General features: G+C 41.0%; 1 protein-coding gene across 1 annotated transcript in view; it reads right to left on the bottom strand.

Annotated features, from left to right (window-relative positions):
- Nucleotides 1-25,945, bottom strand: part of CR1 (complement C3b/C4b receptor 1 (Knops blood group)) — a 241,277-nt gene that overhangs the window by 32,891 nt on the left and 182,441 nt on the right. The window contains 13 exon segments of the mRNA XM_063139395.1: nt 34-228; nt 621-803; nt 1,978-2,157; nt 5,747-5,832; nt 7,592-7,691; nt 8,209-8,403; nt 9,920-10,099; nt 12,012-12,194; nt 13,006-13,188; nt 13,531-13,722; nt 15,096-15,181; nt 16,214-16,313; nt 16,526-16,717. Coding sequence (XP_062995465.1) covers nt 34-228; nt 621-803; nt 1,978-2,157; nt 5,747-5,832; nt 7,592-7,691; nt 8,209-8,403; nt 9,920-10,099; nt 12,012-12,194; nt 13,006-13,188; nt 13,531-13,722; nt 15,096-15,181; nt 16,214-16,313; nt 16,526-16,717 — 2,055 coding nt within the window.

The raw sequence follows: 25,945 nt of genomic DNA, 5'->3' as shown, positions 1-25,945 counted from the left end.
TTATATCTAATTCAAGAATGTGAAGGGACTCACTTTTACAGAATTCCTGAACTTCTGACCACACCTGATTTCTAAGGCACATAATAGAGGCCTTCAATCCAGGATGCTTAGAGTAGCCTGGATGGCATGTATATTTCACAGTTGAGCCGACAGGAAAAGAATTATTATTTTTATATGCATCATGAAGCTCAGCAAAGTCTAACTTCTTTGGGGGACCACAGCTGCCTCCTGATAACAAAAAGAGAAAGAGGAAAAGATAAGTCAGTGGTTGCTGTAAAATTCTACCAAGTGCTGCACAACCATTTCAATAACATAAATTCTTAATGTAACATTTAAAATTTCAGGTTCTCTTTAGTTTTCAATTTAGATTTGTCTCATTTCAGGGACACTTCACAGGAACATTTATTTTACACAAAACTGAATTCTATGTGACACATTTCCCTAAATGTATACTTCCAGTCTAGGAAGTCTTCAACATTTGAAGCAACCTATACTGAAGGATTTGCCTGGAACCAAAGTTTGCAATACAGAAAGGAGGAATCAACGTGAATATGCATTCTCATTTTTGTAGCTTGCACTTCAACAGCCAACATGGACAATCCTGTGGTCAAGAAATGTACCTTCACAGTGAGGGGCAGGGAAAGACCATGTGCCTGAGTCTGTGCAATAAATTGTTGCCTCTCCAACAAGAGCGAAGCCAGGATCACATGTATAATTCACAGACATGTCAGTAGTAAACGCTACTGCTTCCTGGTTGCTGTGAGTCCCATTTTCAATATCTGGGGGTGGCTGACATTGCACCACTGGAAGGGGAAGAGAAAACATTACATGAAAAAGTAGATTAAAATTACGCTTGGCCACCACATATTCAATTAGAATCTCATCTGTTCATTTTCAATGCACCTGGTTATCTGAAGACGAATGGTATCTATGTATAACTAACTAGCACAGGACATGTGGCGAACCATTTCTGTAACCTTCATTTATACAGTGTCCCCCACCTCCACAACCCCATCAAAAGGACAAAATTAGAAGTACAATGACTTCACATTAGCAAAATCTACAATTGATATTCCTGTTTGGCAATGACGTCCTTGTATTTCTAAATTTGAATTAATATACCGGTCCAGGAGTAGAGGAAACATGGTACAAACATACTCTAAGCAAACTCTTTCCCACTGCAGGCAGTTGAAAATTTGGGTGCAATTAATCACATGAGTATGAAGAGTATTGTGGGGGGCAGGGTGGAGGAAATATTATTTTAAAAACAGTAGAATTTAGGTTGCTTTGAGGAACAGCATGTCTCTCCAATACAAGTGGTTTTAATTTTTGTGAACCGCCCAGAGAGCTTCGGCTATTGGGTGGTATAAAAATGGTGTGTGTGGGGGGGAGTTGTATCATATTAAGAAAGCCGCTGTTCAAGCCACTGCCTAAAAACCTCATAGAAAAGCCAGAAAAAATAGAAATTAAAACCAATAATGTAAAATTATTAAAATCCTCCCTAAGTATCTCACAAACCACTGAAACACAGACTTTGAACTATAAAACATTTATATTGCATTAGGTATTCCTATTAAAGTGATAGACAATAAACCTTGAAACAAGAAAAGCTGTTTTAATGAGTAGCCCACTTCACTTTGCTGTACCAAAGCTAATGCTGCTTTGAATGAGTTTCTTCTTAAGTGAGGAATCCAAAACTACCAGGAAGGGCAGGTAAGGGATGGATGTTGCACCTTTCGCTCTCTTTGGTAGACTCTATGGAATAATCAAATGGCCTAAATCCTCCTCCCCCTCTAGTATTAAGTAGGAATAAGTAAGAAATCCTATACAGCTTTGTTTTTCGTTTAGTGCATGCAAGCTTAGAGGCGACTTTTAAGGTTTTCAGTTCATAGCTGAAAGTTTCAAGGAAAACCTAAAAAAAATGTAACTTGGATTTCTGCTCAACACACGACAATTAAATCCAGCCACTGTACATACCCTTGACACAGATGGGCACAGGAGAGTCCCACGTGCTATCGTTTTGGCACTTAATTGTAGGGTTGCCCTTCAGGATATAGCCAGGGTCACATTCAAATGTAACCGTCTCCATGGGTTCATCAGCCACTTCAGATCTTCTTATGGTTCCATTCTGAATTTCTGGACGTACACAGCCAATGGCTGGAAATGAAAGGATAAAGGCAGCATTAGACTTCAGAGTGAGCTGGAAAAGGGAGTGCACTGCAGAACCATTTTCTTAATGGAAGGCCTTGATGCAAAGCTTAACATTTCATCTTTTCTCAGTATGGTATAAAGACGCTTCCTTGATCATTGAAAAGAGACATAGCTCAGTGGGTGACTAGATGCTTTGCATGCAGAAGGTCTGAGCCTGGATTAGCCAATAATTAGGGGACCATTTTGAGAACACAACCCAAATATTCATGCTTTGCATTTCTTTCCTCTTAGAAGTAGCAGGAAATGTCTACTGTTGTTTCACTTGACTGTGAAATTTGACCCAGCAGCTATGGAAAGGCCAATTTCCACATGTGGATAATAATAATAATAATAATAATAATAATAATAATAATAATAATAATAATAATAATTTGTTCTGCTTTTCAGTGTGCCACTGTTTGTGAAAAGGCAACTACCAGATTCAACAGTTAACATCAAAGGAGATATTGATATTCATAACAAGAAGCTTAACATCAGCCATAAAATACAACCAACACTTAACAAGAAAACAACAGCATTGTGATCTCCGAAATTCCACACTCTACCATGCTTTGTAATAATCATGCATAGTCATTCACAATCACTAAAATGCATAGAATAAGCTTAATTTTTTTTGTCTTTTATTACAGACTCCATATCAAGCAAGTCATGCTCCTTGAGGACATAGAAAGAGACTACCTGCTGTCTTGCCAGTATCACTTCCTACTTTGCTTCTGTACCTTTTTGAAAATATGCGTAAAGAATAATTAAAACAACCATGTGCTGTGGGTAGAGGCAGATCAGAACTGTGACGGAATTTTATAAAGGAATGTGTTGCATGAAGTATTTTTAAAATAAGGACCCCTGAGGTCACTGAAATAAAGACATGCATGTTTAAAGCAAAGGTCAGATTCAGATGATCATGGGGGCAAAAGAACCCATAGTTGGTTCTCTGTGTCTGGACTGGTTGTGAAGTCGTCCCTTTCCTATCAGGCAATATCATGGACAGATGCATTAGTATTCATTCCAAGAACAACAGAATGCCATCACAAAGAACCTCGATGGCAGGCCTTCTCTGTAGTGGCACCCACCCTCTGGAAAACCCTCCCTCATGTGGTTTGGGAGGCAGAAAATATAACATCTTTCAAACACCTCCTGAAAACACATCTTTTTAGACAAGCCTTCCCCGGATTATAACTTTTCCTGGTTTTATGTGACATTAAAAAAAAGTTTTTAATTCTGACTCTGTATATTGTGGTTTTAACTGTTTTAATTGTAACCTGCCCAGAGAGCCTTGGCTGTTGGGTAGTATAAATATGTAAAAAATAATAAATAATAAATAAATAATAAATAGTTCTGGAATATGGATATGTTACCATTTTGGTTGGAAAATAACAATACAATGCTTGTCACAACATTGCCAGATTATCATGCTTTGGAGTTAACACAAGTTGGACTTTTCTACAGAGGAATAATACTTTTTTTAAAAAAAAGTAAAAGCCACACCTCCACAATATGCATGGCCACTCCACACTCCATTTAATCCATCCTTAGTAGTACAGTAAATAGAGTCATCCCCAACAAGAGGGTAGCCTTCATCTTTCTCCGTTCCCACGGTTGCGTGAACATTATTTACATATTTACTAGTCCATGGACCAGACCAAAAATGGGTATCTAGTAAGGTGGTAAAATTTCATTATGATTTTTTGAAATGTGTATGTCTCTGGATTCTATTTTCATGTGATAGCCAGTTCTGATGGGTTGCTCAAAATTTTTATGGTGTCATCAAGATGGCCAAAGCTTTCTTTTTCTAACTTTTCTAATTTAAGCAGTAACATGTGAACCAAGTGTCTGATTTAAAACATTAAAATTGGGTTAGAAAGCTGATGAATTTTTTTACAAATTGAATTGGCATGTGTGAGAAGAGGGAATTGAACCAACACTGGGTTCTTTCCCCCTGTGATTGTCTGAATGTGGCAAAGTCTTCTTCATATCACATAATTAATCTATGAAGTTAATTGCCAAAGAGTGTTGTGAAGGCAACTAGAACACATGTGTGGCTGAGAGAAGCAAAGTCCCCATTTGTTTCACCTGTTTAATATTATCTCCATGGCTTTTGTTCTTTTTGTGATTTAATATTTCCCAGGTATACACAGTGTGATTTGGCATGAACATGTGGGACACAACCTTTTATTTCAGATCATCCCACCCATCCATTTTCAAATGGGGAAGGACAGGTATAAAACATATTGGGCAGGATCCACTGGGGCACTTCTGCCCCTGTCAATTCTCTTCCTCCTCACCAATTGCATTGCACAAATGCCCCCCACTGTTTCATTACAACAGTGCCTTAGTGCTTCCGGGCAAACCCAAAATGAGCAAAAATACTCTATTTTTATACTCTATTCTATTTACAGGGGGAAAACAGGACAGAGAGATTACAAGGCTATGCCACTTGGGGGTGGGGGGTGATGGAAAAGGAGCTGCAATCCACAATCAGGTACTGAACTACAATTCTGTGTTGGAGATTTACTGGATTGCAGATATCCAAGTGCTAATAAGAATGGAACAACGTTAATGGGTGATGGCACTCTTGTCATTCATGATGCTAGTCTATTGTCACTGAGAGTTTTAATTATTCTCAATTAAGTGTGTAGATATTTTACATACTGATTGATAAAGAAATCTGAAAGCCCACCTGAAGCCCCTTACTCCAATGTGAATAAAAGTACAAAAGCATGCACACTTCTGGCCCTGGACCCCACCTTCGTGCCTCCTCATGGAAAATAATAAAGTTTCCAGTCTTCACTTGAGGCCCAAGGTTGCCCTAAACCCTTTGCCCCACACCTGATAGCAAAAATATCAGAGAAAGAAGGCCTTGAGGCCAGAAGAAAATATCCATGTTCCCCAGACATAGAGGCATCTAAACCATCTGAAGCCCTCTGACTAGGCATTTCTTTTAGGTCAGAGCATACTCTGAAATCCCTATCTCTCCTTAAAGTGCTTATCAAGGAACAGAATGCAACATTTTGTACTGCTCATAGGCTGCCAAAATATGGTATTGTTTATGTAAGAATGGGTTTCTGTTTATAGAACATGTATGGGACTTGTGATCAGTCACGGGAGGGAGGAGGGAAAAGAGTATGACTTCATCAGAGCAACTTGATGGGTATAAATGTATGCTGATATAGATGATGGGGAGGAGAGTTTTTCGCCATCGTTTTGTACAGGGTGAGGGCTGTCCTCCTGTGCACACAGTAATAAAGAGTCTCTGTGTCTGGACTGGTTGTGAAGTCGTCCCTTTCCTATCAGGTATAGGGAATTTCCCTAACGTGATCTTCATGAAGCCACAGCTCAATCTCATATTTTGCCACAGAAAACTAGTGTCCTTCGTCTTTGCCTGTGATGGTGCTTGAGTAAAGTGCATGTATTTATTTACCCTTCCCCCGCTTTACCAGATTTATTTTTGCAGTGTTCCTAAAGCACTGTAATTGGAATAGCAAGGAGCCATATAGACATACTATTTAGGTATGCAAATGTCAAGTTTCCTACTTACGCTGGCAAAGGGGGATGTCACCAGTCCACAATACTCTTTGGTTAGATATCACACACCTTCTGGAAGGCTGACCAATTAATCTGTGCCTGTATTGAAACAGAAACAATTATGTACCATCAAGTTCTTTTTCCACAGATGTATAGAGTTTTGATGCTTAGCGTATGAATGTACATTCTGTTTCATCTATCCATAGCAAGCCATTAAACTATTTCTTGAGGAACTCTCACAAGTAAACATCTTCCTCTTCAGCCAATATTTTGCAGATATCTCTTATGATGTCCAAACCTTGGTTCCTTCTTATGCAGTGTCTCAATAAGTAGAAAACTTTTGATCAAGCATTTCAGGCCTCTTTCTGGACCATATAGATAGGCTTTGTGAGCCACACACACAAAGGATAAAAAATCACTTCCATCACTTCTTTCAAGTTAGGAAAAATAAACTTCATGGTCCACTGAAGGAAAGAATGAGTAGATTATTCTATAGTTACATACTAAGGTGCAATTACAAGTACACATTTCCAGAAATAAGTTCCACTTAAGTATGTGTATTAGATTGAAACAGCTATGTATCTGTGGTCAACAACAAGTGGAAGACATAACACACTATATGTTAACTTGCCCTCTGTATAGGGACCCAAGAGAGAGACTCTTGAAACCGTTGCTGACATATGGAGGCATGAATGCCCAAGCAGAAACAGTTCTCTTCCTCCTTAGCGATACCAACAGTTATGTCACTCATAAAGTGGCCCTGTTTGCACTGGCAGCGAAAAAGATTAGGAAGAGAGAACTAGATAAAATTGCTATAAACGGCCACGGAGACTCAAAGTGCTGAGCCAAATGAGAGCTTTAGTCACAGTAAATTTAAGCTTGTCTGTATGGTTCTCTTTGTTATTTTAAACTGTTGTGTACTTTTATAGTTGTATGCTTTTCTATGGATGTATTTGTCATGGCCTTCGGCTAGCACAATAAACTGATGATTGATTGATTGAACAGCTGCCACATAACTAATTGATACTGTGGCATAGCTGGAAAGGGGTGTGCAGAGAGCTGAAAACATAGCACAACACTGGAGGTTAGCAAATGTCCTGGAGAAACATCATTGCCCTGTGCGAAGATGGTGACAGCGTGTTCCCATAGCGATCACTGGAGGCAACTGTCTCCCTCACCTCCTCATGGTGATGGTCCTGCATATTTATCTTACAAGATAGTAGGATGCAAGAGAAATTCTTTCCTAGAATTGCTAAGGTGTGTTTGGGGAAAAGCTGAAATAGAGAGAAATTTGTGAATGACCTTTTCCTGCCTGGGAGAAAGTGGTGCTTCTTCCAGGTTTTTAGGAGCTGATGATTGATTGATTGATTGATTGATTGAACAGCTGCCACATAACTAATTGATACTGTGGTATAGCTGGAAAGGAGTGTGCAGAGAGCTGAAAACATAGCACAACACTGGAGGTTAGCAAATGTCCTGGAGAAACATCATTGCCCTGTGCGAAGATGGTGAAAGCGTGTTCCCATAGCGATCACTGGAGGCAACTGTCTCCCTCACCTCCTCATGGTGATGGTCCTCTTATTGTTTTCTGGGGCTCTACTTCTGAGGAAAAGCATTAGAGAAGATGAGTAGGGATCAATGCCAAGAGACGTAGCATTAAACTAGGGGGCTCTGGTTGAAAGCAGCTGTCCATCTGCTGAAGTCTTGGCCTTGGCAGTCATCCAATGATGCCAACCCGTTATGCCAGCCTTGGAGAAAACTTTACTCAATAACATCAAGTTGTTAAAAGTAAACCAGAGAAATTGGGGGTAGGGGAGAGCCCATATCTGTCAATTTTATCGGTTTCCCTGATGCTTACCCTTTCTCGCAGGTGTAATTTACAGTGGAACCAAATAAAAAATCTCCTGATGCAATCAGCCTGCCATTGTCTGGTTCTCCTGGATGTCCACATGCTCTTCCTAGCAGAAAATAGGACAAGTGATATTTTACTTCTTAGGTAAATGTACTCTAAAATGCAAAACTGATTCAAAGAGGCTTTCTGTATTTTAGTTAAAATTATTAAGAATATAAGAGCTATGCTGGATCAGCTCAAGGGTCCATCTAGTCTAGCACTCTGTTCACAGCTGTCAACCAGGAACTGACAAGCAGGACACAGGTGCAAGAGCACCCTCCTGCCCATGTCCCCCAGCAACTGGTGTATATAAACTTACTGCCTCCTTGTGAATACATTCACAATGGCAGCAATTCATGACTTGATTCTCTCTCTCTCTCACACACACACACACACACACTATATGTATAGTGTGTGTGTATGTGTGTGTGTATATATATATATATATATATATATATATATATATATATATATATATTAATTACCACTACTTATATTACTCAGTATGCAGTATTCCCTATTAAAATACTATTCCATGCTTTTCCCTTTTCTTACAACTAATTCAAGAATATGAAGGGACTCACTTTTACAGAATTCCTGAACTTCTGACCACACCTGATTTCCAAGGCACATAATAGAGGCCTTCAATCCAGGATGCTTAGCATAGCCTGGACGGCATGTATATCTCACAGTTGAGCCAACAGGAAAGGAATTCTTTTCTTTATAATCATCGTGAAGCTCAGCAAAGTCTAACCTATTTGGGGGATCACAGCTGCCTCCTGATAATAAAAAAGAATGAGGAAAAGTTACATCAGTGGTTGTTGTAAAATTCTAATGTGCAAATTTATGGCTTTAAGTATTGTGCTACGATTTAGGTGGGGTGTGTGGAAAACATGTGGCCTTTGAGATGTTGGTGCATTGAGCCTACCATGCCCTGGGCAGTATAGCCAATAGCAAGGGATGATAGGAATATGGCAGGATCTACACTACTACTTATAACAGTTTATAATGGTTATGACAACTGTTCAGGCCCAGGACAAATTACATATACAGTTTTCATACCGTTTTAAAGGTGTTATAACCTGCTTGGTGTAGATCGGCCCATAGTCCAACGTTTGAAGAGCCAACACTTCCTCATTCCTGTTCTTCTTTCACCTGTACTAGGGAAATGAGTCTCCCTTCTCTCATACATTTTCCTTTAATGGTCTAGGCTTTAATGGAACATTAAAACTACCCAGAAAAACATTGATCTTAATTTCCTTATTCATATTCATTGATTTATATGCCATTCCTTCATCTAAGAGACCTCTCAGAGAGGCAGAGAAACAAAATTAAAGCCTAGAAAAATAAACGTCTCTTTTAATAAGTGAAATATAGCCACTTGATTTTGGTTGCCCAAATTAAGTTCTGCTCTTAATGACCACCTCCTTATTCTGTCTTAATAAGTTCCCATTTTCTAGTTGTCTCCACAGCTAAATTTCTAAAGCCTAGTCCTCCAAGTAGATGCTGTGCATTTCTATTGATATAATGCAAATTTCCAAACTGTCCTGACTTGGAAAACCATTGTCTTCACGGCATTCAAGAACAAGGCTGCTGGCCAATCAGCAGCATGAAAATCTATGGCTAATATTAGAAGGGGCCATTAATGTATTACAAATCATCAAAAATAATCTGAATTGGAAAAACAAAAAAAGTGTTCAGTGGAAGGGTAGCTCAATTAATTAAATATGCTCTATACATTCTCTGAAAACTTGAATTAAACATTACACATATAAAAACTATATTCAGAAGTACATTGTGTCTGTCACTTCTCATTATTAACATACTGTTCTAAATAATCATTCTATGAACACCATGAAAGATAGATTCTGGGTTAAATATAACCATATAATTCATGGTTATATATTTATATTATTCATATAGCACATATTAATTAAGTCTAAAGACATGATATATCAATTGTACCCCTTTCTTTGTCCATCTAATATGGGATAGCCTATCCTATTTGATATTATTCCTGTTTCAAGATTCAGTCCAATCCACTAAAAACCCGAAGCTCATTGCCTTTGGAACACACTGTAGAACAAAAATAGCTTATAAGCTCCTCTATGGTGATCTGTAGGTATTCCTAAGGAACTTTAACTTTTCTGTACTTTTCAAAAACATGTAGGCTTAGATGAAATGTATTCATTTTTTTAGTTCACATCTGAAACTGTCAAGAAAGATCCAAATGTAACTAATATTCTTGCTCATTAGAAGGTGATGAAAGTTAGCAATGTATATACTAATTCATACCTCTGACACAGGTTGGTGTAGGGATATCCCATGTGCTGTCAGATTGGCACCGAATTGTATCTTCGCCTTTCAGGATGTAGCCAGGGTCACATTCAAATGTGATGGTCTCCATTGGTTTAACTAGCACTTGAAGTCTGTTCATTCTTCCATTCTGAATTTTTGGACTTGCACAGCCATGAACTGAAATTAGAGGGCAAAGCTTTTACATTGCTTTTTTAATGAACTGGAAAAGGGGGTGTATTTCAGCTTTTTTTAGTATCATATAAAGCCCATTTCCTGATTACTGGGGAAAGCCATAGCTCAATGGCAGAACACATGTTTTGCATGTAGGAGGAGGTCATACTTAGAATTGTTCAGGAATTGCCTGGCTTTTTTGAGGTCACAGCTCAGTGCCTCTTTAGCACACCTTTCCTCTTAAACATGTAGCCCTTCAAAATTGTTGGACTACAATTCCAGTCCCCCTGACCATTGGCCATACTGTTTGGGGCTGATTGGAAGTAAAGTCCAATAACTGGAGAGCCACAGATTCCTCACCCCTGCTCTAAAAAACAAGAGCCAAGAAATGTTTTTTCTTTTTGCTTCACTGTCAAATCAGTCCCACAATCTATGGAAATCTTCAGCCATCTGGTGGAGAACAGGGAAACTTCCATCTGATGAAATATTTCTCTTTTTAAGACTAGCTTTTCCACCTGTAAGTTCCATTACAACTAAGAACAGATTTCCACTCTTTACAATGTAATCCACTTATCTTATGACATGTTTAGATACAGAATATATTTTTTCTGAATCTAATGTGTGCACACATGTGCATTTATGTGTCTACCAGCTTAATTTCTCTTATTATTTTTCATCTGGGATTATATAACAATATACTCTACATTAACGCATTAAGGGCATGATCTATAGAATTGCACCCTTGTTGATCGGAAGCCCTCAAACTTGGAGGCCTGTGATCATCCAATGCATGGTGAGAGGAGACATGGAGGCAATCTTCACCTCCCTGTCCTCCTGCCCTGCAGATTTTGCCAGACAGACTATTTAGCTCATTTAGCAAGGGTGCTTCAGAGAGGGAGCAAAGGAGGCTGGAAGAGGGTCAATATAAGTTGGCCTCTCCAGTTTCCTCCCCTCCCCTCCCTGACCACCACAACCCCTCCTCCTTTTCCTCTCTCTGAGGTCGAGTTTCCAACTTTGGAGAGGCACCTGGCATGGTTCTCTCCACGCAGGCTGAGAGGGGGGGGGGCAGATCTCTGATTACTCCTTCCAACATTGTCTCTGACTTCAGAAGGAATTTGGAAGCAATCCTATAGTCCCTCACATGTTCTCATAGGAACCATAGGATTGATCTCTAAAACAGCAATACTATGCACACTTTACAAAGTGTAAGCCATACTGCGTACAGTGAGATTTACTTCTGAGTAAACATCCATAAGCTAGCCTGCTAAAAATCCTTCTCTACACATTATTGGCTGACAAATGTATTTATAGAAAAATGAAATTCTCAGGCATTAGCTGTCTTTTTCAATCAATTCTTGGTGAAAACAATTAAACATTGTTCAGCAAACTATCTTTAGTGTTTTGTGGACTGCAGGTACAGAAGAAAACCTTCAGTTACCAGATGCATAAACCCTAAACTTAAGGAGGAACAGAACAAAGGGAGAGACTTCAGGAGAATTTCTGTTTGTCATATTTTTGTAAAAAAATCCAACCTTATTTGTTTGGCTTAGATTAAAAGTCCTCTCATAAGCAACACAACACAGAAACAATCCACAGTCTTGTAGCAGGGGAAGAACAAAAATTAAATATGGAGATTTTAAAACTGCAATTAAAAAGAATCATAAGGTTAACGTTTCCTAAAGGTTATTTATAGCATTTACTTTCAGATCTTCTTCTTCCAATCTCTAGAACTAGTGCATTGGGGGGAGGAGAAACAATTTCTTTTAAAAAATATAATTCCACTTGTTTACACAACTATTCTCTAAAATGTATGAGTTAATACCTTTCAACCTGTCTCTCACTGTACAGTTGGAACAGGAATGTTGCTCCTACAGAAGTGTAAAGGGACAAAGTCTACTGCAGGCTGAAAAGGACTTACCCCATTCACAGTGAGGAAGAGGGGGATCCCATGTGCCATCCATTTGGCAACGACTTTCTAGTGAGCCAACTATCCTGTGGCCTGTATTGCAGTCAAATGTAACACTATGGTTATATGTGTACGTGTTAGAATCACCAGTCGCTATCCTTCCATTCTCAACTTGAGGAAGTGGACACTGATTCACTGCAAAGAACGCATACTTTACTAAATAGAGAGCAATGAACAGAAGAGGAAGGAACAAGCGGGTTCTCTTTGTATCCATTCCTCTATCTGCTGCAGTGTTAAGTACAGATGGAGTAGGTTACGATAGCTCAAGAATATGGATACTTAATCATTCTTCCTGCTGTTAATATAGACCTACAATTTAAGGCAAAATCATGGACAGATGCATTAGTATTCCTGATAGTTCAGGAATGTGGAGATGTTACCATACTTGTTGGGAAATAACAAGCAATAAGTGCCACAAAATTGCCAGATTATCATGCTTAGGAGTTAACACAAGACAAGTTGGACTTTTCTACAGTGGAATAATTAAAAAAAATACACAGGCTGGACAGGTTGGAGAAGAGGCAATAAATTAATTAGGAGATGATCAAAGGAAAGGTTACTCATCAGAAAGATAAATTGACTTGGGTGCAAGGATTCTATAAAGCCTGGTAACTTCTGCCTGTATAAAATCATAGACTATGTCCAAAGATAATGAACGTTGGTATAGTTAGGAAGTAAGGAAGAAAAAACGAAGGACTCTTTTTATATATTGCTCTCACAATATGGAAGCTCCTTAAAGTTCCATCCAACAGCGTTTTACTGCACGCTTGTTACTGGGCACTCACGAATTACTCACATGATGTTTTCTTCCACCCCTTCTGGTCATACTGGACTGAATGGGGCTAATTACTTCCTGTTTTCAGGAAGCGACATGAGAGCGGTGACAGAAGAAGCGACGGGAGCCATGTATTTGACTAGATGTGATGAAGCTTATAGTCATACTTGCCCCGTTCACACTGAGGTGGAGGAGGGTTCCAAGTGCCATTCACTTGGCAATGGATCTCTCTGGCACCAGCTATCTTGTGGCCAGCATTACAGTCAAATGTAACACTTTGGTTATATGTGTAGATGTTGGAATCACCGGCCACTATCCTTCCATTCTCAACTTCAGGTGCTGGACACTGAGTCACTGCAAAAAAAAAAAGCTTTGTGTTAGAACAATGAGGGGAAGAAGAAGAAGAAGAAGAAGAAGAAGAGGAAGAAGAAGAAGAAGAAGAAGAAGAAGAAGAAGAAGAAGAAGAGGAGGAGGAGGAGGAGGAGGAGGAGGAGGAGGAGGAGGAGGAGGAGGTGGAGGTGGTGGAATAGATCTTATAGTGATGGCAATATCATGGACAGGTGTATTAGTATTCCTGATAGCTCTGGAATATGGATATGTTACCATTCTGATTAGGAAATAACAGTATAATGCTTGTCACATCATTGGACATTTCTTCAGAGAATTAAAAAAAAACACTGTATGTGAAAGCCACACCTCCACAATATGCATGGCCACTCCACACTCCATTTAATCCATCCTTAGTAGTACAGTAAATAGAGTCATCCCCAACAAGAGGGTAGCCTTCATCACAGGTGTATGTTACAACTGTTCCATAGGAGAAGTCATCCAAATATATGCCAGTGTGCTTGCCGTGGGGAATATCTGGAGGTGGAAAACATAGAATACCTAGAGAGAGCCAGAGTACACATATTAATGATAAATATTTGAATTATTTGTTCTGCTTTTCAGTGTGCCACTGTTTGTGAAAAGGCAACTACCAGATTCAACAGTTAACATCAAAGGAGATATTGATATTCATAACAAGAAGCTTAACATCAGCCAGTGTGCTTGCCGTGGGGAATATCTGGAGGTGGGAAACATGGAATACCTAGAAAAAGCCAGAAGGTATACATTAAAGAAAAAATTGGGGGTGATTTGTTATTTTTCACAACTACCTTTTGGATAATGGCAACTATCTAAAAGCCCCGTCACATCTAGGTTGAAACGCGCGGCTCCCGACACTTCTCTGTCGTTGCTCCAACGTCGCTTCTTGAAAACAGGAAGTAATTAGGCCCATTCAGTCCAGTAGGAGAGAGCAGCAACCGGACTTTTTCGGGTGGGTGGTGGTGGTGGTTGCAGCGCCACGAAGGCCAGAAAGGGCAGAAGATGTGCGAGAGGCAGACGACGTCATGTGAGCAATCCCTGAGTGCCCAGTAACTAACGTGCAGTGAAACCCTCATCGGATGGAGCTTTAAGGGCTCATCTACACTCGAGCCCCTTCCTTGTTTCATGGAGTGCTGCCACAGCATTTATGCAAAACGCTTATATCACACTGAGGGCAGATGCTAGTGAATTCAGAGCAGTACACGCTGTGTTGAAAAACGTGATGTTGTGTCACCCACAAATGCAACTGCAGGAGATGTAAGAGGAGTTGAAAAAGTGGTGTGTTCGCTTATGCACACCTTCAATGATATGAAGGAGTGGAGATTTAACAGAAAGAAATGGAGGTGGAGAAGGGGGTAGGGAGAGAAGAGGGGAAGGTTGTGGTGCTGCTGCCTGCTCCTGTCCTTCCACCTCCCACGGGATGAAGTCAGGAAGGCCAGCGCCCCCCATTCCTCCCCCATCCAAAAGTAATTCTGGAAAGCCAATGCATTCCCCTCTGTCATATCCCTCCATAAAGAAAATTTACTTAATCCCAATTTAAATTAATTTGCAACAATCGACCAAGACTATTTTGTGCAAAAATGTCACTGTACTAAATTATCTTTTCATAACTGTAATCTTGTGCCTGTCTAATTCACTTCACTGGAACAAGCACAAGAGAAATTAGTGGTATACTGGGGCCAATTTTTAATAGTGAGCTTCATGAAGGCCCAATTTCAATTCCATATTTTGCCAAGGATAACCTGTGACCATGATCTGTGTCTGTAATGCTGCTGAACTAGAGCAAGCAAGTTTATTTACCCTTTGCTATCTGCACCAGGATAATTTTGCTGTGTCCTTGATGCCATACAGGATTACTTGTTTAAATACAAACTACTTAAACACTGCTTACTTACGGTGGCAAATGGGAATGTCACCAGTCCACACAGTTCTTTGACCTGATATCACACACCGTCTGGAAGATTTACCAATTAACGTGTACCTGTATTGAGACAGAAGCAATTGTGGATGGTCACCTTCTTTCTCATAAGATGCACAGAATGTAGTGGCTTAGGATCTGAATATATTTATTTATTTAAAGGATTTTACCCTACTATTCAGCTGAAAAGGCTCCCAGAGTGACTAACCTAAGATCAACAAAAACAATACACCCAAGTTTTTGAGGGATTATTACAGGAAATCATTTTTCTTGTCAGCCAGGATTTGGAAGATGTTCAGTCCTTCTGCCTAGTTACAGCCTAGACACACAGTATCCCAATCAGCTGATATCCTCTGAGACAACAATACAGGGCTTTTTCTTGGCTATATAACATGGCATTAGAAACCATGCACAACAGAGTACAAAATCTAATTTTGATAAATATATGGTTTTGCAGTAAGATGCAACCTTATTTACACTTATTTGGGAGCAAGTCCCACTTAACTCTGTTATTTTCTTCTGAAGAAACATGCATAATATTAGGATTAGAAAATAATCCCTAGTTACTAATTATTATTATTTTTGGCAAGAATTCTGTGTCTTTTAAAACTGCAGTGTTTACAAGCAGAAATTAGTCAATGAAGGCTTTCTTGCTTGGGAGATTTAGATCTCCATCACACGTGGGAAAACACGCTCCCTACTGTCACTTCTCTGCTCCTGTTTTAATTTCAAAACAGGAAGTAAACAACGAACCCGAGGCCCATTCAGTCGGGCGTTCTAATCACACTGCTTTTCCTGCACACAGCAGGAGAGAGCAGTAACTTCCGGTTTTAAAAATATTTTGGACTTTATGTGGTTGTTCTTCTGGCACAAGGAAGGCCAGAAGGGGCACAAGGCGAGCGGGAGGTACATGACGTCATGTGAGGGACCTGCGAAAAATATGTGAGTTCCCAGTAACGAGTGTGCAACAAAACACTCGTCGGATGGAGCCCTCAGTGAAGGGAAATGTTTTATCAGGTTATTCCTGCTTCTTATGCTGCTATTTGAGATACTATGGTGGGAAATGGCAGCCTTCTTGGTTTCCCACATGCTTACCCTTCATCACAGATGAAATTTACAGTGGAACCAAAGAGAAGATTTTCTGCTGCAATCAACCTGCCATTATCTGGTTCTCCTGGATGTCCACATGATCTTCCTAGCAAAAACAAGACAAATGTTATTTCTCCTTTAAATGTCAAAGTACCCTAGAGTGCAAAACTTATTCAAAGTTTCTGTCTGGATTTCATTTAAAATGAAAGAATTCACAAGGGCAGAACTGCACAACGATTTACCTCCTATATCAAAACTGTAGAGATAATACTTTCCATTCCCTCTCCCTCATAAGTACGAGAATATTAATAGACTCACTTTGACATAGTTCCTGAACTTTGGTCCACTCCTGGCTTTTAAGGCAGGTACTAGAGTAGTCTAATCCAGGTGATTTGATATAGCCTGGACGACACATATATTTCACAGTCGAGCCAACAGGAAAATAATTATTTGCTTTATACTTATCAGCTAGCTCAGCAAAGTTCAGCCTAGTTGGGGGGCCACAGTTACCTAATGATAAATAAAAAGAGTGGAAATATTAGGTTATTGTGAAACTCTGCCAAGTGGAATTGTGTGGTTCAGACTCAGGGCTCCATCACACTAGCGTTATAGACCACTGTCAACGTGGGTTGTGTACAAAGGACTCAGATGACGTTATCCATGTCCTGCCTTGACCTCTTGCTCTTGTGATATGGATATCCCTTATCTGGCTATGTAAACACTATGATTGTATCCATATGGGATTGGTGGGAGCCTGACCCCTCTTCAGGGATATTTCATAGTCGTCCCTGAATGTTCTTTTTCAGATAAATCATGTCTCTGGCCCTATGACGAAAGAAGATATAAGGAAAAGATTGGAGGCAGTAGTCTACCCAATTGCTAAGAAATAATGCAACTACATAATCTGAAATATAATAGACTATCTACTTTCAAGCTATGATTTACTGCCCCCTTAGGCCCTCTCACTGTAACTTGTATGGCTACCCAATAAATATGTTCATTAGGATACAAATAAAACTCCTATTCCCACCGGTTTTGACAATGTTCTATCATAATAATGGCAGATGGTGGCATCAAAAACAGCTACAAAGGGGGACAATTCAAGTTTATACTCCCATATGGAGGCTTGATATGGTGCTTGATCTGGCGTGAGGACTTGCCACATGGTTGGACTGATTCATGCACTAGAGTCCGCAAAAGCTGCAGGTCTATTGTGGATATGCCTCTACACAGAAGTGGATTTTGACAACCTCTATTTGTGAACACAGAAATTTCAGTCAGCCCTAAGGTAAAAAGAGCTCTTTTTAATTTGTATAGCATGTAAAACTGTACTAATTATTTATGTCCATGGACTTGTGCTGTGGCAGAGTTACTTACTTGTAACATGCGTTCCTGGAGTAGCAGCCTATGGCTGCAGTACTATATACATTACCTGCAAACAAGTCTCACTGAACATAGGTAGACGTACTTCTGAGTAAACATGAACAGGAATGTGCGGCAGATGTTGCGGAATTAATGATAATCAAAATGACCCCCGCTAAAAAAAACTACCAAAAATATATTTGTTTAATTGTACATTAACAATCAATTCATGAAACAAACCACTGAGTTTTTATTCCAGCTATACATATAGCACCGATAAGGAATAAATCCTGACTTATGGGGTCTCGGTTTGTGTTGGCATGCAGGTGGGGATCCAAGAGGTGAGTGGCTGCAGCTGCTGCTATGGAACTGCAGGGTTGGCAGGCAGCCTGTTCAGTCTGGCTCCTGGGGAGCTAATTAGGAAGTTAGATGGCCAGTCAGTAGCAGGAATTTGGGATGGACCACAGAGAGAACTTTCTTCCTCTGGTCCACCCCTTGAGCTTTGGAGGCCCAGGCCACAGCAGTAGTAGTTGCAGGGCTTTCCCAGCCACCCACTCCTAGGAATATAATTGCATCCAGGGCCGGTGCCAGACTATTTTGCGCCCTAGGCAAGGTGAGCTACTTTCACACTCACACACCCCAAAATGCCAACTTTGATTTTTAAGAACATATGTTTCCTGGAAAAAATAAGAAGCACAAAACTTGAAACTGCTAAATTTATTTTAAAGTGCGAGAAATACGTCATGCCAATTATAGCAAACAAATTGGAAAGGAACGTCTATGGGTCTAAAATGCATTATTTAATAGGAATATCACCTCCAAATCACCCCCCCCCCAAACTCACACGCGTGCACACACACACACTCAGCATCACTCACTCCAAACAAACACACGCATGAACACATGCATTCACTCAAAGACCCCATGCACCCCATTCACCCATACATTCTCTCTCTCTCTCTTCTGGGTGCATTCCGGAAATCCGAACGTGTAGCCACCCCACCCCCACCCCAGCATCCCTGGCTTCACTTTGGCTGGGAGGGCGAAGGGCACCATCGCGCCCGCCCAGGCCCAGCTGAATCCTCGGACTGGGCCGGCTCACAGCCAACGTGCCCCTTCGCTTGGCCCTCTAGGCGGCCGCCTGAGTGGCCTCTATGGTAGCACCAGCCCTGATTGCATCTAACTACAAACAGGATTAGCCATGGGTTGATGGGGCTGGGGAGTAATTTAACCTGTGGTCATGACCGGGAAAGCAGTGCAGGGTTGTTGCTTTGCCTAGGATATTGTCAGCTCACCACATCCCAGATTGGGAGGGGGGCATGCGTTATCATGGTTGGCATATTATTATTGCACGGTTCTTCATTGCTAATGTTAATATCACAATTTTAGGGCAGACATTTGGGGCATCGGGCTGGATCCACTTATAAGGGGAAGCAGGACTGGGCTCTAATAAGGGATTTTAGGGGTGTGGTTTCCAGATGTAGCCCAGTTTGGGGCAAGCAAACAGGCCACATCAAGAGTGCACAGGAAAGGCTCAGGTAAACAGCTTGTGCCATTGTGGGCCCAAGACTCAGTTTTGTCCCTACCACCACTTGGACTGGGTTGATAACAACTAGCAGGCAGGCTGAATGAGGACTGAATCCAAGCCATATGTCCCACCAAATCTATTCAAGCTGTAATCAGTAAAGTTGTAACCATTTTAGGCCTTAGCTAGATTTAAGATTTATCCTGGGATCTTCCCTGCCTGCTCCCAGGATATCCTGTGTGTCATTTACATGAACAGGGATGACCCTAGGACGATCCCGGGATAAACCTTAGGTCTAGCTAAAGCCTCATTCTCATCAGAGGTGTGGGTGTCATTATGGGTCTTCCCTTGCCTTGTCTAGGTGCACAAACTCCACACTGGGTTTTTGGAGACACAGTAAGGTAATTGTCCAAAGAAGGAAATATTCCATGGTAAAATAGAAAGTTACAATACTGTATCTAAATAAATTCCAGACATACATAATAGGGGTATTTGTTACTTCGGGGGTTTTCTTGTTAGCTTAAAGTTATCAAAAGGGGCTTTCTAGAATTTTTTTTTTTACAGGAATCCACTGGGGGTGGGTTGAGGAATTTTCCTTTACTTCCTTGAGAAACTTCACTAGTGGTTTCCCCCTTACTAGTATTACATGTTTATGAAGCAGAAGTTATGTGCTGGACGGGAAGGTTCAGAATCTCCCTCTAAGAGCTGAGCTACGTTTTATCTGTACTAGCACATAGGATTAAAAAATACCATGTTATCCTAGCTGAAGAAAGATAACCTTTTACGCAATAATTTAAGTTCTAAATTTCAATCGACATCAACAACTTGAAATGTTAAAAGTCGGGGGGGGGGGGGAACAGAATATTCACAGATGAATACAGTTGGTAATGGTTAATATTCATAAACCATAGGCAGAGTTTATATCTTCTATACAGCAAGATCAGATTCCAGTTTTTAAATAAGTCCAGATTAGAATTAAATATGTCCAGATTTATAGAGTATCTATTCAACTTTAGAAAAGCCTATAAAAAGTAAAGAATGTATGAAGTAATCTAGGAAAAAGATCCTATCCAAATGTTATTATCTGTTGTTGGCAGCCATAAAGCTACATAAAGCAGGGTGGCCACCCACACATTGCCCCCCAAAACAATCAAACAAAAGGGGGAGCAGTGTTGGCCCCAGAGGAAAAGAATCCAAAATCCACAGCTGGGCAATACTTTTATTAGGACCAACCAAACTGCCACAAAACCATGCAAGCTTTTGAGTTCCCCAGGACTCATCAGAAAAAAATTAGGTTATAAGGGAAGAAACAAGACCCCCAAAATGACTAGGCCCCCATCCTGACGGTGGTGGGTTGGTGCTGCAAGACTTTGGGCTACCGCTGTGGTGTTCCTTCCTGGCATCTGCACAGGAGTGTCAATGCGAAGTTGTCACTGTTGCCAGTGGCAGACTAAGCACCAGGAAAGGGGGAGGAAGGGGGCAGCTGGCTCTCTGACCTTCCTCTGGCTGCCCTGACTCCCCCCCCCCACGCATCTACAGATTTTTTAAAAAACACAGAGCGGGGGGAGAGGAACAGGGCAGCCAGAGGGAGGAGAGCCAGTTCGGGCTCTGCACATCCCTCTCTTTCTCCCCCTCCTGCCCCTCTGGCTGCCCCATTCCTTTCCCCCTCCCCCAGCTCTCTTCCCTTGGACCTCCTGCTGCTGCAGCTTTGCAGCACTAGTGCCACCCAAGCCTCTGCATGCAGCACTGAGGGAGGGAGGGCAGCCCATTTCCCCTCCTTTTTATGTACAGTTAAAAAAAAAATTTTTTTTTAAAAAAATTAAATTTAAAACCTGGGAGGTGGGGTGATGCTGACCAACCCTATGTTATTTTTGAATATTAAATATTATGGTTTCACTGTATATACGTACATCTATATGATGCAGCCATCATCCCGACCCCATCCAGGTGCAAACCCCCTAAGCTCCACTTAAAAAAAAGTCGGGCACAAGGTAGCTGATGGCAACCCTAGATGGTCTAAAGACCATGAACTAGGCGGTTTGAAAATGCTGAGGCCTGGCATATTTTCAAAGGGGAGTGACACCCTATACCACATAATTGTGGGAATTGTAAAGTTAGCCCCAATAAATCTTCAGGGAGTACACAGCAGCCCACATTGGCCACTGACGAAGACCTCTTGCAGAAATGCGTTTGGCCTTTTTCTACGTTGTTTTAGTTATACATTGGTCTGTGCAATATGTTATTGAACTTTTAATGCAATATTATTGTTAATCTTTATTTTATTTTTGTATATTTTGTCTGCCTTAAAATTTTGGATGGAAGTTAGTCTTTTTAGGAGGGGCTCAGGTCTGCTTCCGTGTCTGGCTCAGGACAACTAAGTGAACAGCTGGTCCAAGCTTCTTGCCAGGAAGGCAGCTTCAATCAGTCTCTCCTCTTCCCTCCTCCTTAATCTGGGCTTGAATTTTGCTTTTAAATCTGTTAAACAAAGACTGTGGGACATAGCCTTCTGCAACTTACGCACTCGCTCTTATGTTTCCTGCTCTCCCAGTGCATTGCACGTTCATTACGTTGGGCCTCTTCAGCTGGCTGACTATTTAAAGAACCTGTCGGTGGCTAAATATTGTATTGCTTTCTTCAAGGCCAGATGCAATGCTTATTCTATTGAATTACTTTGGGGCAGATATGCTGGTGTCCCTTATCAGGAACGATGGTGGCTCTGTAGGAATATGGAAGTGGAGACGGTGGAACATATCCTTCTGTCCTGTAGCTTTTATAATCAGGCCCGTCATCTTATGATCACCCCATTGTTGGGTAAACTGTCCAGAAGTTCAGACAAATTTTATGTTAAGTTTCTGTTGGAAGATAAGTCCTCAAAAGTAACTTTGGCTGTTGCTAAATTTCTTACAGTGGCGGCCAGGATTAGAGCTCTCTGTGTATTAGACGAAAGTTGACAATAGCTCTAACTGTCTGATGTTTCATGTTTGATTCTTGTTTTTTCATGGATCTATGGATCGCAATAAAGATGTATGGTATGGTATATTAAATATTATGGTTTCACTGTATATATATCCTTAACTTTTTGTTGAGTTTTATATGGTTGTTTGTTAAGGATTTCACCATATAGATGACCTGCCACCACTCCGGATCCACCCCAGGGCAAACCCCTCGTCAAGACAAGCCACAGATGTTATGAGATCTGTAGTTTAGGCCCGGTCTCAAAACACTGACTGTCCTGTTTTTCTGCACTTCTACTTTACACAGCTTTAGGGACCTGTGTGTTTCACCCATGGCAAGAGGCAGATCAGAATTACAGCGAGTCTTTGTGTTTTCAGAAATGGAGATCAGCTATGGCTCCTGCTTCCCAAAATGCATTGGTAGGTATAATGCCTACCTTGTGCATTTCTCATTTACTCCTTCTAATACAGTTGTCTTGGATCTACTTCTTAAAATGTATATTCTGCCCTAACTTGATATTTTAGGGCATCTAACAGTATTTACAATTATATACATTAATTCCCCTAATGGTCTCAAGTTCAAACAACCTGTGCACCGATGCTGTTCCTTATTATTATTATTATTATTATTATTATTATTATTATTATTATTATTATTTTATATAGCACCATCAATGTACATGGTGCTGTACAGAGTAAAACAGTAAATAGCAAGACCCTGCCGCATAGGCTTACATTCTAATAAAATCATAATAAAACAATAAGGAGGGGAAGAGAATGCAAACAGGCACAGGGTAGGGTAAACAGGCACTGGGTAGGGTAAAACTAACAGTATAAAGTCAGAACAAAATCAAGTTTTAAAAGCTTTAGGAAAAAGAAAAGTTTTGAGCTGAGCTTTAAAAGCTGCGGTTGAACTTGTAGTTCTCAAATGTTCTGGAAGAGCGTTCCAGGCATAAGGGGCAGCAGAAGAAAATGGACGAAGCCGAGCAAGGGAAGTAGAGACCCGTGGGCAGGCGAGAAACATGGCATCAGAGGAGCGAAGAGCACGAGCGGGGCAATAGTGTGAGATGAGAGAGGAGAGATAGGAAGGAGCTAGACAGTGAAAAACTTTGTAGGTCAACAGGAGAAGTTTATATTGGATTCTGAAGTGAATTGGAAGCCAATGAAGAGATTTCAGAAGTGAAGTTACATGGTCAGAGCGGCGAGCCAAGAAGATGATCTTAGCAGCAGAGTGGTGAACAGAAACCAACGGACTGATGTGAGAAGAAGGAAGGCCAGTGAGAAGAAGGTTGCAGTAGTCCAACCGAGAAATAACCAATGCATGAACAAGAGTCTTGGCAGAAGAGACAGACAAAAATGAGCGAATCCTGGCAATATTATACAGGAAAAAATGACAGGATTTAGCTACTGCCTCAATATGAGGAATAAAGGAGAGCGAGGAATCAAATATAAAGCCAAGACTATGAGCTTCCTTGACTGGAGTAAGTGTAACATCATTGACAGTAAGAGAGAATGAGAGATGAGGAGAAGGTTTAGGAGGAAAAACAAGCAATTCAGTCTTTGCCATATTAAGTTTCAAACGACGATGAAGCAACCAAGCTGAGATATCTGAAAGACATGCCGAGATACGATCGTGAACATCAGGAGAAAGTTCCGGAGATGAGAGATATAATTGTGTATCATCAGCATACAGATGATATTGGAGGCCATGAGATTGAATAAGATTACCCAAGGGCAACATGTATAAAGAAAACAACAACGGACCAAGCACCGAGCCTTGCGGAACCCCTACTGAAAGGGGAAAAGAAGAAGACGAGCTGCCATTAGCCAACACGCTGAAAGAGCGACCCGCTAGATAGGAGGCAAACCAGTTATAGACAGAGCCACAAAATCCAAGGTCATGAAGGGAATCTAAAAGAAGATCATGATCAACCGTGTCAAAGGCTGCAGTTAGATCAAGGAGAATAAGAACGGAATAATGGCCTTTAGACTTGGCAGTAAGAAGATCATTGGTAATCTTAGTAAGGGCTGTTTCAGTGGAATGCAAAGGATGGAATCCAGATTGAAAAGGATCCAGAGCAGAGTTACTAGAAAGAAAATCAAGACAACGAGAGTAGACCACACACTCCAGGATCTTTGAAACAAACGGCAACAAAGAGACAGGTCGGTAGTTAGACAGAGATAGCCTATCAAGAGTAGGTTTCTTGAGAATAGGAGAGACTGTAGCATGTTTAAAAGTAGAAGGAAATGAACCAGAGGACAGAGAAAAATTAATAATATGAAGCAAGGAAGGGAGGATAGCAGGGATAAGATTAATAAAGACGCGAAAAGGAATCGGATCACGAGAACAAGTGGAGGGCTTTGAAGAGCGCAGTATTGTAAACAGTTCATCAGCTGAGACCGAAGGAAACACAGAGAAATTTGCAGGAGGAACTGACAGATGAGGAACAGGAACTGGAAGAGGAGCAGAGCTGGCCAGATCAGAGCGAATAGTTTGGATTTTAGCATTGAAAAAAGAGGCAAAGTTATTAGCAGACAGAGAGCTGTTCCTTGAACAGCTGGGTCTAGAAGTTCAGGTGGCTGAAAGTAAACAAGCTGTGGGCGGTGAACAACCCCCACAGTAGGAACAGTGTCAGGCTATTGTTCCATCTAGCCCAGCACTGTCAACTCTGACTGGCAGCAGCTCTCTGGGGTTTCAGGCAGGCTTCTTTCCTAGCCCTGGGGAGATGCTGGGGATGGAACTGGAGATCTTCTCCATGCAAAAGCATGTGCTTTACCACTGAGCTGGATGCCAATAGCTTCAGGGCTAAAGGAGAGAGGCAGCAAACCCAGCGCCTTGCTTTTCGGCTTCATGGTTGCCATCGTCCAACATGGAGAAGAGGGCAAAAAGAAGAATGGTCCTTCACATTACTCTGCATGTTCTGCATCCACTCAATTTCATTTCAGATCTATGTACACATGTGTGTGGAATCTACATATATTGTTTCTTGCTCAGAAATAACTAGTGTAGGACTTAATGTTTGAAGTAACCTTACCCCAATGGACTAAAGGTGTTTCCAGATAAGGCTTTTAGTATGCAATTGCACTGCCTCATTCACAGAATGTTACAGCATCTGTGCATTCAAGAGTCCCTCTCCTGAGGCAGTAGGTAGTGTTATGATTTCAGAATCCACCTCCCCTCCCCACCTCGGATCCAGAATCGTGCTGGATGTTTCCTAAGGTCACAAATGTAGCCTCAAGGAGAGTAAAGGGGGCATTCTGGTGGGTAGGGAGAGGTGAGGCCAGGATATGAGAAATTCTAAGGTCTCTCTGGTCTTGGCCCAGTCTCTGGCAGCTGACTCTTGTGTCAAACACAAAGTCACCTTCTCATCCATTTCAGAGCAGTTTTTACAGTGTTACAAAACTAGGCGGTGTGTGTGTGTGTGTGTGTGTGTGTGTGTGTGTGTGAGAGAGAGAGAGAGAGAGAGAGAGAGAGAGAGAGAGAGAGAGAGAGAGAGAGAGAGAGAGAGAACCAGATAGCTGGCCAGATAAACATGCAAGGTGCTTGGAGTAGGTGGGGAGAGAAGCAGCATGTCTGAAGAAGTCAGGAGGTGTTAGGAGAGCAGTATTGTACCCGGATGCTGTATGTAAAAAAGCAGGTGGAAACAGAGCTCACCCACAACAGAAAGTGAAAAATATATGAACACAGATCTCCCATCAGGTTTATCCCTCAATATGTTTTTTTCATAATATCCCAACAACACCATAATCCAGTGCAGGCTGCTGTGACCCCAATATAAATCAAACATTAAATGCATTTGCTGCTTTTGGATAATGGCTTTATTGTGGTTGACCTACCATTGCTCTCACATCTCTTGAGATCTTTGGGAAATGTAGCATTGGATTCAAAGACAGACA

Source organism: Elgaria multicarinata, chromosome 1 (genome assembly GCF_023053635.1).
Source record: "Elgaria multicarinata webbii isolate HBS135686 ecotype San Diego chromosome 1, rElgMul1.1.pri, whole genome shotgun sequence".
Classification (NCBI taxonomy): Eukaryota; Metazoa; Chordata; class Lepidosauria; order Squamata; family Anguidae; genus Elgaria; species Elgaria multicarinata.
Note: the sequence above shows the minus strand (reverse complement) of the source record. Positions and strands in the feature narration are given on the sequence as shown.